The sequence below is a fragment of the Archocentrus centrarchus genome, chromosome 21 (genome assembly GCF_007364275.1).
Source record: "Archocentrus centrarchus isolate MPI-CPG fArcCen1 chromosome 21, fArcCen1, whole genome shotgun sequence".
Classification (NCBI taxonomy): Eukaryota; Metazoa; Chordata; class Actinopteri; order Cichliformes; family Cichlidae; genus Archocentrus; species Archocentrus centrarchus.
Genome location: NC_044366.1, coordinates 3,561,815 through 3,577,403, shown reverse-complemented (window position 1 = coordinate 3,577,403; position 15,589 = coordinate 3,561,815). Strand labels below are relative to the sequence as shown.

At 40.3% G+C, this 15,589-nt stretch overlaps 1 protein-coding gene across 2 annotated transcripts in view; it reads right to left on the bottom strand.

The window, feature by feature from the left end:
* dpp10 (dipeptidyl peptidase like 10) overlaps positions 1–15,589 on the bottom strand; it is a 255,717-nt gene that overhangs the window by 69,681 nt on the left and 170,447 nt on the right. For both annotated transcript variants that reach the window (XM_030758245.1, XM_030758247.1), the window contains exons 4-5: positions 7,856–7,950; positions 6,635–6,709 (exon numbers count right to left, since the gene is read on the bottom strand). In XM_030758245.1, the coding sequence (XP_030614105.1) occupies positions 6,635–6,709; positions 7,856–7,950 (170 nt within the window). The remainder of the gene's footprint in view (positions 1–6,634; positions 6,710–7,855; positions 7,951–15,589) is intronic.

The window sequence follows — 15,589 nt, the reverse complement described above, 5'->3', positions numbered from 1 at the left end:
CTGACACATTTCTGCCAAGATGCTAAATTGACCACAGAGTGTGATGAATGTTTTATTTCATTCAGCGCACCAGAGATGAACCCATTAGAGAAGCAATTTACTTCTCCTGGAAAAACCGCTGTTGTTGCCCTTCATCACAAAAGCGTCACGTTAAGGTTTTTTTTTTTTTTTTTTTTTTTTTTTCCATGCACTGGATGCACAATGTGCCGTAAATCCATACAGCAGGAACGGAGTCCAACTCAGCTCTCACAACGTTTGCAGAAAAACTAAGACTTTCCTGTTCGGTAGGTTGTAATACAATCACGTGATGAACCTAATTACACCCCATCGCCTGCAGTAATCGTCTCATGTATGACTTTCTCAGTCTGTCACATCGCTGTGGAGGAATTTTAGCCCACTCTTCCACAATGTTGCTTCAGTTCATTGAGAGTTGCAGACGTTCGTTTATGCACAGCTTTCTTACAGTCACATCACAGCGTTTCAAGCAGCCACCGCAGCACCTTGATTCTTTCCTTTTTCAGTCATTCTGTTGTAGATTTGCTGCTGTGCTCGGGCTCTTTGTCATGTTGCATGACTCAGTTTTAGCGGTGAGACAGATGGATACCCAGGGTGCTCAGGCCCTGCAGCTCCAAAACAGGCCCAAATCATCACCCATCCGCCACCGTGCTGACATTTGGCATGAAGTGTTTGTGCTGATATGCTGCATTTGGTTTCTCCAAGTGTGATGATGTTCATTACAGCCAAAGAAAATTGTTCCAGAAGTCTTGTAGTTTGTTCTGACGCAGCAAAGTTGTGCTGCCATGTTCTTTTTTTGAGAGAAGATGCTTTGGAAACCCTTCCAAAAAGTCTTTTTCTGATTGTCCTGCCATGAAGTTTAACATTTAACACGTTGAGTCGCCTGCCTGAAGAGTCTGAGAGTTTTGGGTTGAGCTTTGCAGTCTGAAATTCTATCCCGGGGAAGAGTGTGTCATTGTGTTGACACACCTGAACGCTCCAAACCTTCAAACTGCCAAAACATCTTTTATAGAGGTGCTCACACTTTCTGATTATCAATTCATCAAATGCATTTGATTATCAGAAACTACCCTCTTTATTCCAATGGAACCAGTAACGGTGTGCTTAGTTTTACAGGACTGCACAGAATCCAGTGACATGACTGTAGGGAAATTTGGAGCTTTTGGACCCAATCATTGTTGATGACCTTTCTCTTATCTAAATGCTGCTCAGGCTAAAGTACAAAGAAAGCAAACCATTAATTTTTGCAACATCAGGCAAATATTTCCTATTTATCCAAACTTTTGGTGGTTTGAACATTTCTGCCACAGCAGTGATTAAAGAGCGCTTATCTTTGAACACGTAGACATAAAACTATTTGAACAGCTCATTTTTTCCCCCCCAAAAAATTATTTATGCATTCTTTTGGAATTTGTATTAATTCTAAGGCAATGCAGGAAACATTATATTATTTTTTTAATAATAATAATAATAATAATAATAATAATAATAATAATAACAAATGCATGGCTCATAAGTTTTATAGTTTTTCAAAATTCTGACCAAAATGATTGAATCTTCAGCCGTGACTATTTTACACTAAACTGTTACATTTGATTGCTTCATGCGTGTTTTATATGTTGGTCATTATATTCTAATCTGATTCATTTCTGGTGCATCTGAAAACAATAAGGAGGAATGCAGTGCGACCAGCATGCAGCATAAACACCAGTTTATACAGAGTGCCACACCTGTGTCAGAATTTCCATGAATTTATTTCAGTATTTTTTGGTATATATCATATTATCATGTTAATTTTCTAGTTAATTTAAAAGTCCATCAGAAAGCTCTCCATGTTTTACATATCGAGCAGACTGGCACTTCAGTTTAGATGTGAAAACTAGAATATTTTTACAATTTTATGTGATGACTGAACCAGTGATTCATGTTCTTTCCAGCAGGGTCACAAAACTGTTGCTCAAACTTAGTGCCAGCTATGATCAAGATTAATATGTTTTAGAATAAAATGTGTATTCAGTTTATATCAATTTCATAAAGATAACTGAATCATTTTAATGGTACAGGTGCCTCTAATTGAACATATTAAAGTCATGATGGTGACATTTTATTAGTTATTTTCAACATTTATTATCCTTGTTTCTTTAAATGGAGATGGCCCACATTTAATATTTATTTTTCATAATCTACAGAATTGACAAGCAAGAATATATTAAATTACACATATTGCTTGTGAATATAAATAGTCTTCAGTATTTTTGCAAAAATGAATAAAAGCGCTCAACAACAAAAATCTTAAGAGCTTATAAGGAAACCGATTTGTTTCCTTGAGTTTGAGGCTCGGCTGCGAGTGTGCGCGCTCTGTTATAAGCGTGCATCCTGCTTACGTCATTAATGATTCATCTGCTCCGCAAAATGCAAAGCACAACATTTTCCATTATTTATGGGTGACCAGATCAAGTTTCCTTTCCCCTTTAAAACTTCAGGCGGTCACTGTGAGCATCAAAGCAGATAAATCGAGTCGGTTTGTGTAGGAAAGATTCTGCAGATTATATCCTAAAGGGAAGGACAGTATTAACATGTTTTATTATTGACATTGAATTTTGTGACTGTAAGATGTTCCCTTGCTGTTTGGTTTAGTTCTGTACTTTTACTGCTGGAGGTGCAAGACAGTGGAGGAAATTTTTATAGTGTTTTTTTTATTTTACACAGTGCCAGAGCTGCTACCGATTAGCTTTAAAACGTCTTCTGTTTGTTGGCTCCTGCTGCCGGGGGGGACTTAAAGCACAGAGGAAGTCATTTTAAATTAATAGCAATTTTATGTGCTGCTTTTCTTTTTCCTTCTATAAAAAAGTAGATTATAAATGGACCAACGGTGTGATTTCTATTAGATTCTCGCGTCAGTGTAACCTTGTGCTAAAAATAAGCTGGGCTTCCGGCCACTTGCTGTATTGTTCCAAATTGTAAGTCTAACCCTTCATTCAAAATATGCAAATGAGCTCTGATTAATCGCCTTGTCACTAATCCTCATAGTTGATCCCTTCGAGAGTGGAGGGTCCAATTTGCATATCTCATTTTGCATCTACTCTTTTCTGATGGAAAGCCGGTAATTATGGTTCAAGCTTGCCCCGCTGCTCTATTAGTGAATAAACGTGATCTGCCAGTCTGCACGAGCCACAAAGGAATTTTAATCACCCTCTGACCCCAGCCCTCGTCAAAATTTATTAAACCCACGAGGACTGAAGCTTAGGTGTTTATTCAACTGCGTATTTTATCTTGGCTTTGTCTTTGACACCTGGAGGTCTTTTTTGTTGTTTTTGTTACAGCATTTTAAAATAAAACATTTGAATGACAAGATAAATTCTAGGTTTTCTTATATCATCAGCCTCTTTCCTTTACAACAGGAGTCTCCGGCAGCCCCGAGAACTGTTAGTCTCCTTCAGAGGTGGCAAAAGTACTGACATTCTATACTTAAGTAGAAGTACAAGTACTTGTGTTAAAAAATACTTTGGTAAAAGTTGAAGTACTGGTTCAATTTCTTTACTTAAGTAAAAGTAAAAAAGTACAGGCTCTGAAATGTACTCAAAGTAAGAAAGTAAAAGTAGCTTATTGGAGGACGTTTCTACCTGCTATTTTTCTGTAAGCTAACTGAACCTCATTATATTGTATATTATTGTAATAATATAAAAGGTATTAGGTACTAAACTGCAGTATTTTCATACAATCGTTGAATAACACAAAGTCAGCATACTTGTTTTGCAGTCCTTACCTTTAATTCTAACCTCTCTTCTTCCTCTCCTGTCCTCTTTCTCCATCTCTGACTGAACTTCTCTCTCTTTGCTCTCCCTGAAATACAGCAGCTCTTCTTTTAGCTAGCAGACACACTGTGTGGCAAACTGCACACACTTTGTGTCTTTGCAGATATTTGTTGAGCATTTAGAAACGTTGCATTTACCTGCCACACGTTACTCCCTTCATGCTCGCTCCTCTTCAGTAGCGCTAGCTAAGCTGTTTATGTGCCGCAGCGCAACTTACGGACTCGGTCCGGCCCGATTTTAGCGCTATAAATGATACATTAATTATACGGGTTTGTGTATTTAATCCCTGTGTACGTGATAAGTCCGGTGATGGAGGATACGCCAGTACGATTGTCTCTTTTATGTTATTATTCCTCCATTTAGATCGTTTGATGTTTGACGGAAATGCAGACTTTTCTCAGACGTGTTAAACCTAAAGTAACGAGTCTGTTTGAAAATGTAAGAAGTAGAAAGTACAGATACTTGTGTAAAAATGTAGGGAGTAAAAGTAAAAAGTACTCAGAAAAATAAATACTCAAGTAAAGTACAGATACCTGAAAAATGTACTTAAGTACAGTAACGAAGTATTTGTACTTCGTTACTTCCCACCTCTGGTCTCCTTATCATTTTCACCAAGTTATGTGCCTCTACCTCGAGCACTCTAGCTCCACCATCAGGGCAAATGTGGACTTGCGTTTGCGACCGTAACTTGTGACCCGTGTGGCCGACGTGGAGTTCGACTCACCCAAAACTTTTTCTGTTATTAAATGTTGAGACCTTTTGATCATCATCATTTGTATTTGCATATTTCCTCTTTTCCTGACTGTGTGTTAAGGGATCATCATTGTGTTCAGATTATGTTTCAAGTATGACTAGAAATTATAAAATGATGGCACATTTGTTAACAACACTATTATTTAAAGAAAGATCTGATAAATACGTGTAAATATCAGTAGTGGAGGGGAAAGATATTTAATTTACCATGTATCATACTTAAGTTTAGGAATTGTAATTTGTTACATTTATTTGAGAGCTATTGATACTCCACGTTGTTCTGCTCGCCTGCTGGTGCCCATCAGCTGCCTCTGTGGTCCCACAGGGGACTCGATTTCTGGGCTTCTCTGCTTTGGCTGCCCCCCCCCGTGATCTGGCCCGGGATAAGTGGAAGAAAATCGGCAGATGGACTATTGATCATATTTATCTACAGATTAAATTTTAGTACTCAAAGTAAGTGATTAGCAAATATAACATCATGCACTGTTATTTAACTACAAGGCATTTAAAAAGCTACATTAGAAACAAAGTTCAGATGATATTTCTGATTTTATTCCTCCAAACACACATTTCTGCTCTTTCTTGCTTTTTTATCTCACTTCTCCTCCACATTATTAAAGGCCTCACATTCACCGTTCTGCTTTTTTGTGGGAGTTCCCGGAGGTAATCAATCCCTGGATGCTGTTCTTTAAATATCACTATATTTCTGTCACTGGTATCTTGGGCCTTCTGTAGCTTTGCCAACAAATTTTCCTCCACTTTCAGGATGTTCTGGGAAATTTAACAGAAAGTTTCCATTGATCATCTGCTGGCTTCAGTCGTGCACCACCTGCATCCAGACTTTGAGGAATGTGTCCAATCTTGTTAGGTTCATGTGGGCCTTTAACTTGTCTTTTTCTGTTACTTTACTCAGTAAATATGGTTAGATTGTGTCTTTTTAATACACCCTTATTTTTAGACTTTTCTTTGCAACAAAACCACTAATGTTTCTATTTCAAGTATTTCAAATGTAACCAAGGAGAAAATATATTTCACATCCATTTTTTAACCACTTCAGCTGAAGGTCACAGGGGGCTGGAGGCTATGTTATCACTGGGCAAGAGGCGGGGTACACCCTGGACATGTTGCCAGTCACAGGGCTACAAAGAAAACACTATAAATATGAATCCCTTGAAATGTAACTAAGAATGAAGTTTACTGTATTCTTAAAAGGTTGTTTTAAGAGCTTGGGCCAGTGTGTTGGGTTGTCATGGTTTGATGGCCCATCACTGGTCGTGAGCTCCCCCACATCCAGCTGTTACATATGAACCAGATCAGGGCCCACTGTGGTTTATTTGGTTCACTTGTGGCAATGTTACAGGCCACCGGCCCCAGAATGACAATAGATCAAAATAGAAGACGTGGGCCTGAAAAAGCACAGAAAAAAAAAAATTCTGGTTCTACTATTTCAGGTATCTTTATTTTTCTTGACCTGCTCAAAAGTTGTCTCAACACTGAGAGACCAGGTTTAGGCCAGGTATTTCATTTAGTTTTTAAACTCTTCACAGGTATACGGTGTATTCAATAAACCATGCCCTGAAAATCCAACTATATCTGAAGCATACGGTTGGCTTGCTGGGGTAATTATAACCCGCCCACGAAGCCTATCCATTCTGGTCAGAAATAAAATCAGAGGATACAAAAATGTTTTTATTTCAGTTTCACTGCGACTTCGAGTAAATGATTTGACTCCTTTTTCCCGGCAGCAGTGACCGGATTGTTCCACGCTGAGCCTGCTGTGCAGTGAAAGAGTCGCTGTGTGTTTACAGTGCAAAACCTCAATAAGAGCAGAGTGGTACAGGCACAGCTTAAGCAAACAGAAAGAAACAACATGAAAGCCAAGAGCCCAAACTTATCTGTTTACATTCCAACCATCAGAGAGGAGACCAGCTCAGCATTTCACTGCATATTCCATATACAGTATATGCAGATATGACACAGGCAGAAAAATTTGAGCATTTTCTTATTGTAAAACACAAAGATTGTATAAATCACAGTTTCAAGGAACTTACCGGTTTCACATCGTACGCAAAGAGCACATATTTCAAGTCAGGGGAGACGGCATACTTCGCCACGTTGAAGTTAATCTAATGGAAATAAAATACAAAGAGAAATGAACACTGAGAGGCCATAAATTACAACATCACAGCAAACATTAACTCTAAGGTAGTAAGTAAAGCCAATGAAAAGTTTGAGCGCGCCTCATTCAAGATTTGATGTTATTTTTGCTACTTGGACGTTTCATTGGCTGGGTTAAGGTCAGGTAACTGTGAAGGTCAGGTGACCTGATGCTTGGTCTAACAGCCTGCTCAGAGTCTGCAGGTATGTTTGACTCCCACTAAGGTCAGAGAAGATGTGATGGTGCATCTGTGAAGGATGCTGATGTAACTGCTGTAGTTAAGTGCTGCTTCGAATCTTCAAAGATGGCTGCAACAAAGCCCCCCCCACCACGGTGAGCACCATCCAATAACAGAGACACTGAAGCTGGAAACAAAACTCTGGACCAAAGTAAAAATTTCTCTTTTTAAGTTTCAATATGCATTTTTTTTTCCCTGAAAGGGTTAACTGAACTACAGATGTCTTTAACATGCAACACCACTGTGTGACCGAAATATGTAGAAAAAAAAATGTTTGTGCTGGAAATTGTCTTGATCAAAAAAAGAACGACCCATCCAAACATAATTTAAGACAATTTCATCACTTTAAGGTATTATTCCGTAAATACCCTCTTTAAATTTTAATTTAAACTTTCACCACGGGAGGCAGCATTTCACCAGGCGCTGTTTTCAGGTGTTTGCTGTTAGCCAGTTTCCGCTATAGTTACCTCAAGAAAGACTTTTCCCAAGCTACCGTTTTAAATAGTCCGTTTGTCTGGCAAACTAAAGGTTACACTGACTCTTTACCAACTCGTGGTACCACAGGACAGCACAGCACGGCCCTGATTTAGCTTCAGTTGATAACAGAACGCACAGACGCTTTGGACATAAAGTCAAACTGGACGTTTTTATGTAAATTCTCTTTACAGCTGTAGTTAATTTTGAAAGGCTGTGATCTGCTTTGAGAGACAGGAATATGAAATTCATACATTTAAGGCTTTTTGAAAATGTGTGTTTCATATATGGTTTGACTTTTTAGCTTCCCGTAGACACCCCCCCCCAGCATGCAATGTGTTCAGACTTTTAAACAGCACTATACCGCACACCAAACACCACACAAGACTCATATTGACTCACGAATGTGGTGTTTGTCAGGACGATCTCAGTTTCATTCGTGAGGATGTTGAACTTGATGACGTGGCCGTCGCTGTTCCTGTAGATGACTTCAGAGTCTGCGTGCACAAAGCGGGAGAACAAAGAAAAAAAATACACCTGCATGAATTCTGAAAGCTGTCATAAAAATGCACAGAGAGAAACTGTAAGCCGAGAACAAAGCCAAGCAGCCATTGTGGATCTGTTTAGAGTTGTCAAGATGTCATTAAAAACAACATGTTTTCAGCTTCGCTGTTCCCTCAAATTAAATAACAGTAAAAATGCAGCAGACAGCCAAAGGAGCCCGAGTTTGAGCGACAGTGATGTAATGTGATTAACTGCGAGCATGAATACTGAGATTCAACTGCCAGACAAACACAAAGACAAAGGCCGCAGCGTGCGGCGCACTGATGGGACGGGCATCGTGTGACGCTGCCAGGAAAACATCTTTCTGTACAGGGCAGCGTTGGATGGATGTGACTGCTTTAAAATAGCTAAACACTGAGACACACAGCCCACCATAAATGCCAACGAGTGTGCATACACATTAATAGCATATGCACAAACAGAGTGTGTGCATGTTGTGCTCACACACACACCTCCAATCTCATTGTACATCCTGTATAATGACAATAAAGGCATTCTATTCTATTCTATTCTATTCTAATGTTGAAAAAACAAAAAAATAAAATCAGATGGGTATAAACAAATTTTTGCTCATTCATGTTACTCGATAGTGAAATTATCCATCTAAAGAGCTCAGCCATCATCACATACAGCAGCTTCCAAATCAACACAGGCACGGGGGGGGAAATGCACCAGTAATTATGTATCTGTTTCTTTTTGTTTCACCTGTTCGCATTAAGCATCGGGCTTTCAAATTTACACGTATGAATGCAGCTCCTGCACCATTCTAGCTGCCAATAAAGGCCCCAAACAGTCAGGCTGAAGCAGTGAGAAAATGTGGGTTTGACGAGTCGAACAAAAGGACAAATGAATCTCTGGTGTAACAAACAGCGAGGCGAGCAGTGCCATAAAAACAGCGGGTGGTAGACATGTGACAAAGTGTACTGAAAGAAGAAAAAACCTTTTACTGTGGAGCAATGCAATTGGCTCTCAGAAACAACAACAAAGTTAACCTTAAAATTTGATCTTCAGGAATTCACCCACAGATTTTTTTTTTGGCTAACTCTGCTGGACAGCCATCAGTCCACCTGCCTGGTCCAAAGTGGAATATCTGAACAACTATTAAATGGACGCATCTATTGTTCCCAGATAATGAATCCATTTTTCATTATGTGCCATTATCAGGTGAAAATAATTTGTCCCAAACTCTGGCTTATGACTAAAATCTGTTTTATATTTATCCTGTTTCATATGGCATCAGGCCAGAGCGGCAAGCCAGCGAGGTGCAAACCGAGCCACAGCAGATCAAGCTGAAGCCACTGGGAAAATGTTTTAGAGCTGTTCTGACGCGAAGCCCAGCGGGAAGACACAACTGTGTTTAAGTTCAAGAAGCTTTGTCCAAGTGCGATTTGCAGCAGTTTGCCCCAAACACACGTACGTACGTATCAAAGAGTCGCAGCAGGCTGTGTGACATCTGTCTGAGTGTCTCTTATTGCTGCATTTGCATTAACAGGTCAGAGGACACAGGGGTCAAATATTCATTCTGCTGACTTACTGTACTGAGGTCATGCAAAGTTCATCCACGGATCTGCTGTGATTTAAAAAAAATCTATTATATGACTCAAATCTTGAAATTTTATTATGGTTGTGAAAATACAGCAACACATTTTTAGATTTTACCTGACTTCATAAAATTTGTGTATATACAGTATATCACTGATCACTAAAGGATTTACTGAGGGGGTGCTCGGTCCCCACTACTGTCCTGCACAGGCCTGAACCCCCTCAGCCAGAACATCAATAAGACTGGCTACAACATCAGCCGCCTCCTCTACATGGATGACATGAAGCTGTGTGGGGAGTGAACGAGGCATCGATTCACTGATCCACACCACACGGAGCTACAGCAGCGACAGGAAGCAGCAGGAAAAGTGTAGTCGGACGATAACACAGAGAGGGAAGGTAGTCAGAACTGAGGGGATTGCACTACCAGAAGGCACCACTGCAGACACTGAGGACAGCTACAAGTACCGTGGAATCCCACGAGCAAAGGGAACCATGAAGAGGCCGCTAGGAAATATACTTAAGTATATTTTAAGGATAATCTGAGGATTACAAAGTAATTTGAAGTAACAGGTTTTCTCAGGCTGAGTTAAACTTAAAATTAAGGTAAGCATTCTGCCATATAATTTCTTCACAGTCACACAGAACAACCACTAAGCAGCACCCACTGAGCTCCCTATCACCTGGCGAGGCCGTCTGAGTCCAGCTGAGGGTTCAGTAAAGCCTAATAAAGGCTATTTAAAATGTGTTGCCACAATACCCAATTCCACCTTTACAGTATCTTGTTGGACTATAAAACTTGTCCAGTAGTGTTTTGTCAGAAGAGGAGCTCATACTCATGCGCTCGAGATGAGTTTGTGAACATATACAGTACAACAGAATTATTCAGTGCAAAATACAGACAGACATTCATCTCAGCAGCAGCAGCAGCTCTACAATTCAGATCTTTAGGGCACTCAAAAACTATTCACAATGTTCTTCTGTATGCGAGAGCACTCAGAGAATCTAAACAGGGGCAAGATTTCTGCCAGCGAAGTAACATCTTCAGAGCAATCAGACACACAAATGAATATTAAACTCATTACAACGCTGACAATTTGAAACTAAGTATGTAACAGGAGAGCCACAGTGGTGGCCGGAGCTCCGGCTGCAAACTGTGAGGAAATGGTGAGAAGTGTGAGGTGATGATGTGCAGGCTCTAAATCTGCACGTTTTTATACATTTCAAACCCTTTGAACCTCCATATTTGATACTGAGCTATGCAAATAAAACTTAAATGAACCGAACTGCAAAAATATGACTCGACGTTATTGGATGGAAGCTTTGGCTGATGGTGGGTGAGCCTGTAGTTGTTCATAAGCTAATGTAAGCTAAACTTCACTGTGCTGCCTGAACACACACAATTCTCCATTCAGGTTTCCAGAACAGGTTTTTAGCCCCTTTCAGACACACACAGATGCTTCCAGTAATCTGACAGCAGTTTCACCTGCTCATGTCATGTCTGCAGGGCGCGGTGGTTAGCGCTGCCACCCAGTCTGGGCGGGGCCTGCATGTTCCCTCCGGGTACTCGGGCTTCCTCCCACAGTCCAAAGACATGCAGTTAGTGAGGTTGGGTTAATTGATGAATCTAAAATTGCCCATAGGTGTGAATGTGAGTGTGAATGTTTCTCTGTGTTGGCCCTGCAACACACTGGTGACCTGTACAGGTGTACTCTGCCTCTCAACCAATGGCAGAGAGGCTCCATCCCCCCCGTGACACTAGGATTGGATAAGTGGAAGAGATTGAATGGATCATGTAACGTCTGAATATTCTACATTTTCTTTTTTATTATTATTATTATTATTATTATAAATGTCACAACAGCAAGCTCACCAAGTCAGCACTTGTAACCCTGAAACCTTTGAAATGAAACACGTCTGATTGAAAGCAGTGAAACTGACCCATCGGACACAGGATTTCAGCACATTGGTTACAGCGTTCAACCTCACATGCTAAGAGTCAAAGAGTGCACACACTGTGGCTCTTACCCCAGAACAGCTTCTGCACGCCTGAATACAGCTACAATAAAAATATTTCCTAATAACACAAGAACACCTCCCTGCTGAGATGGCCTTTGCAGAAAACGTCTTTTCAGATCCACGTGACCCTGTGCTGTATTTACCCGCCATGCAGCTGAGAACGATGTTACCTCAGGCCACAAAGTCGAGCTCACCATCAATCCCGATCAGCTCATCTCAATTCAGGGACACATCAGCTACTGTAATAGCCCTGCTGATACTACATATCAAACTGACACATGTGGATAGGGTGTGTTATTTAAGCTGCTTTAGCCTGGCTATGGTAGCTGCACATCCACAAGATGCTTCGCCACCCACCTCCACATCAGTGTTTCTAGATGCTCCCTGACAGAGCTGCTTGTGATTGATGCAGTCAGCCTCTACCCTGTCAGCTCCGGAGTGGGTTTAGTCTTCATTACTAACATTCGGTGCCAAAATGAAGCCTGAGCTGCATTGTTGTTACGCTGCTGAGTAAACAGATTTCCCCATAATGCTGAAAAACTCTTAAATCCCCAAGTTAAACTGACTCTGAACATGCAGGACGTGTCATTTACAGAAAATCTACTGTGTTCACGTCAACAGCCTCAGCCAAACGACATCAGCTGTGAGCGCTGTGCCAAACCCTGGAGGGTGTTTGTAGATGAGCACATTTTTGGCCTTTAAAGTTTGAAATGTAACAGTGTGTTGTGTCCAATTACCGGACTCACACGGACCATGGTGAGGTGGTCTAATTCCTTAAAGTAATGATGAGGGCAGTGAATAATTTTTCATGTTGATACTTTATTTCTACTTTCATTCTGATTTGCCTTTACTTTTATATCCCACAATAATCAATGGTTAGATTTTGCCATACTATATGGATCTCTCAACGAGCTGTGCAACAATAAACTGTAAAATATGTTCTAGGTCCCTTTCAGAGAAATATAAATTATTATTGATTTCTTTTTTTTATGTGACAACACTGTGATTACAGTTTGGTTAGCTCTGGGCACAAAGCTCCTTTCTCTGGTTCCCTGTGAATGTCCGAGTGTTCGGCTGACTGGCAACTTAATTATGTGAGAGAAAACAATGTGTGGATCAGTGTAAGGGTCATGTCTGGGTCTCAGAGGTTATCCATTACCACTGGGACTGTAACAGCTGTACTTCACATGTAGCAGCTGTCTTTGCTGAACTCCCCTGGTTAATCCCAAACAAGTCCAGATGCTGTGTTTTGGTCAGTGCTGCGCTGAAATGTCATGACTGCTTCTTGATTTTAGCGAACAGAAGCAGAAACATGACATACTTTGAGACCGGTGAACTGCACTCCTCAGTGTTAGGACTGTTTTCTTTTGGGTTTTTTTATACGGAAAACATTTCTTTGTTTCCTTTAGTTGTTTCACATGTGAAATATTTTTTAATTACAAATTATAGCTTCACAATTAGAATTAAAAATGTACATTAATTTCTGAATATCCTGATTTGTTTGGACTCCCCGGATCGTGAATGTAAACTGTGGAAATCAGCTTGTCTGGGGCTCAGAGTTCTCCATCTGAACCTCCTCAACTGCCAGGATGCCTCCTGGATGAGGTGAGGTTTTTTGGGCAGACCCAGGATGCAACAGAGAGATCATTACTCTCAGATGGCATCGAAACAACTTCCCGTTCTCCCAGAAGAGCTGGAGGTGGCTGGGGATTGGGGGTCTGGGCATCTCTACTTAGACTGAATTTAAGATTCAAGAGACTTTATTTGCCATTTATACTCGCATGCAAAGTTTGGGTACGTAGGTGACCGACCGAAGGTTAGCACTCCCTGGTCTTCGATCTTCCAGAGCTTTGATGGATTTGGGTTCACTCTCACTCCCAGCTTGTTTCCAGTGGGTGTGAATAACAATGGTGTAATTCGCTCATCTGTTAGTTTTCCTACATTCACCTTTTTTTAAAATTCATTACTGAATAGAACTTTTTCCCCATCGTCCTCCATGAAATGCTGGCGTCTTAGGTAACAGGCCTCGTTTCCTCTCTGGAAAAATCTTTTAGAGATGCTGCTCATCCTCTGAGACCAGAGGGCTGGAAAAAAAAAAAAAGCATGATTTGGTCTTCTATGTAACCATGTTCACTTTTGGCCTGCCTGATCCTGTGTTGCAATTAACTGATCAACAAGTGTGTTTGAGACAGTACACCTCCCTCTTAGAAACTGTCTCTGAAGCAGTGTTAATTTTGACAGCAAATTTTGGTTTAGTTTTAGTCATAGTGTTTTGACGAAAATGTAATTTAGTTTTAGTCATAATTTAGTCATCTGAACAGTTTTAGTTTTAGTCGACGAAATTATCGTAAGAATATAGTCGACTAAATCTACAGTGGATTTAGTGGACTAAAATATAAAGGGTGTAAAATGTAAATGCTTTTTCTTCAGTTGCCTTGAATTAGTCATTATACACACTTACACAAAATTAAACATTTATTAAAAGTTATGGAATATTATTAATAATATTAACATTAGCATTTCACCTGCTTCCCACACACCTGATCATTAACACCACCTTACTGAGATAATACAGCGTTTTACAGCAGGACGCTCTGAAAGGTACAGGGCAGTGTTCAGGACTAAGATTATAAAGGCTAATCCACCGCGGTGTGGAGATTTTCTCTAAACACAAACTGGGAAAAACACTTTACCCTGCATGACATTAAAATGCTGACCTTTGCATGGAGGTCTGGGTGACTGGTTTGCAGATGTCGTTTAAGATTTGTCATGTTTTTACCCGAGACAGTTTACACATCGTTTTGTTTGTCACAACGTCAAAGTACAAAGGTGTCCATACATCGGCTCTTCTCTTTCTCCCTGCTGACATTGTTTACATAACTTAGTTCTACCGGAAGTAACGACCAATCACAGGCTAGTTTGGTCTTCCCGGGTTTAGAGCAAATTTGTGCAACTGTGTGTTTGATTGGATGTTTTCCTACCTTGTCCCGCCCTATCACAAAATTAAATCAGTTCTGATTGGATGTCATCCCCGCCAAGCATTTTCGTCTCGTTTTCATTCGTTGACGTGTTGAAGTGTCAATTAATTTCGTCGTCGTTTTTATCCTTTTAGGTAGTTTTTATTTAGTTATCGTCTCGTTATCGTCATGAAAAAAAGGTTCGTTGATGAAAACTATGACGAAAATATTTCGTCAACAAAATTAACGCTGCTCTGAAGTAAAGGTTTCCTCCCGACAAAGCACTGATATCTGATCCACTGCTAAGTCCCAAGTTTCCTACTTTCAAAGGAGGAGCGACAAACAACAAACTGTCGCTTCAAGGCTCCTGAACACAAACTGGGAGCTGGTTCCACAGCAGGGGGCCTGAAAGCTGAAGGCTCTGCCTCCCATTCTACTCTTACTGGAACCACAAGTAAGCCAGCAGTCTGAGAGTGAAGTGCTCTATTGGGGTGATATGGTACTATGAGGTCTTTGAGATAAGATGAGAATTATTAAAGACCTTTTATGTGAGAATAAATAATTTTGCTTAAGCCTCACGAGGCCAAGGAAAGATGTGAAGGACTGAACTTAGGAAGAGAGAACAGAAGTGGCGAAAGACTCATAACAGTAATTATATTAGGAAACATTAATGTGATGGCAGGCGTTCTTGTGAGTCTCTCATGCTGAAACTACACTGCCCTGAGATGAACTACAGAAAAGCATCTTAAGTACTTTTTTATCATGTATTCACATTGTTTTATGAAGGCTGTATAAAGGTTGACAACCCAGTGAAAGTATAATTTAATTACTGTGGTGAAATTAAATGGCGATATAAAGAAATGCTGCTCACCCCGTCCCCTCTTCCTGCTGAAGAACTCATCCACTTTAACTCTGAATAAAAATGAATTATTGTCCTGAAGCTGGCAAAATACGGGCCAAATACAAGCCGAGTTACACTACAGCCTTCACTTTGATCATATTTAATATCTGCATTATAAAGTGCTTCACACAGGAAACAACTTCACAACAGATT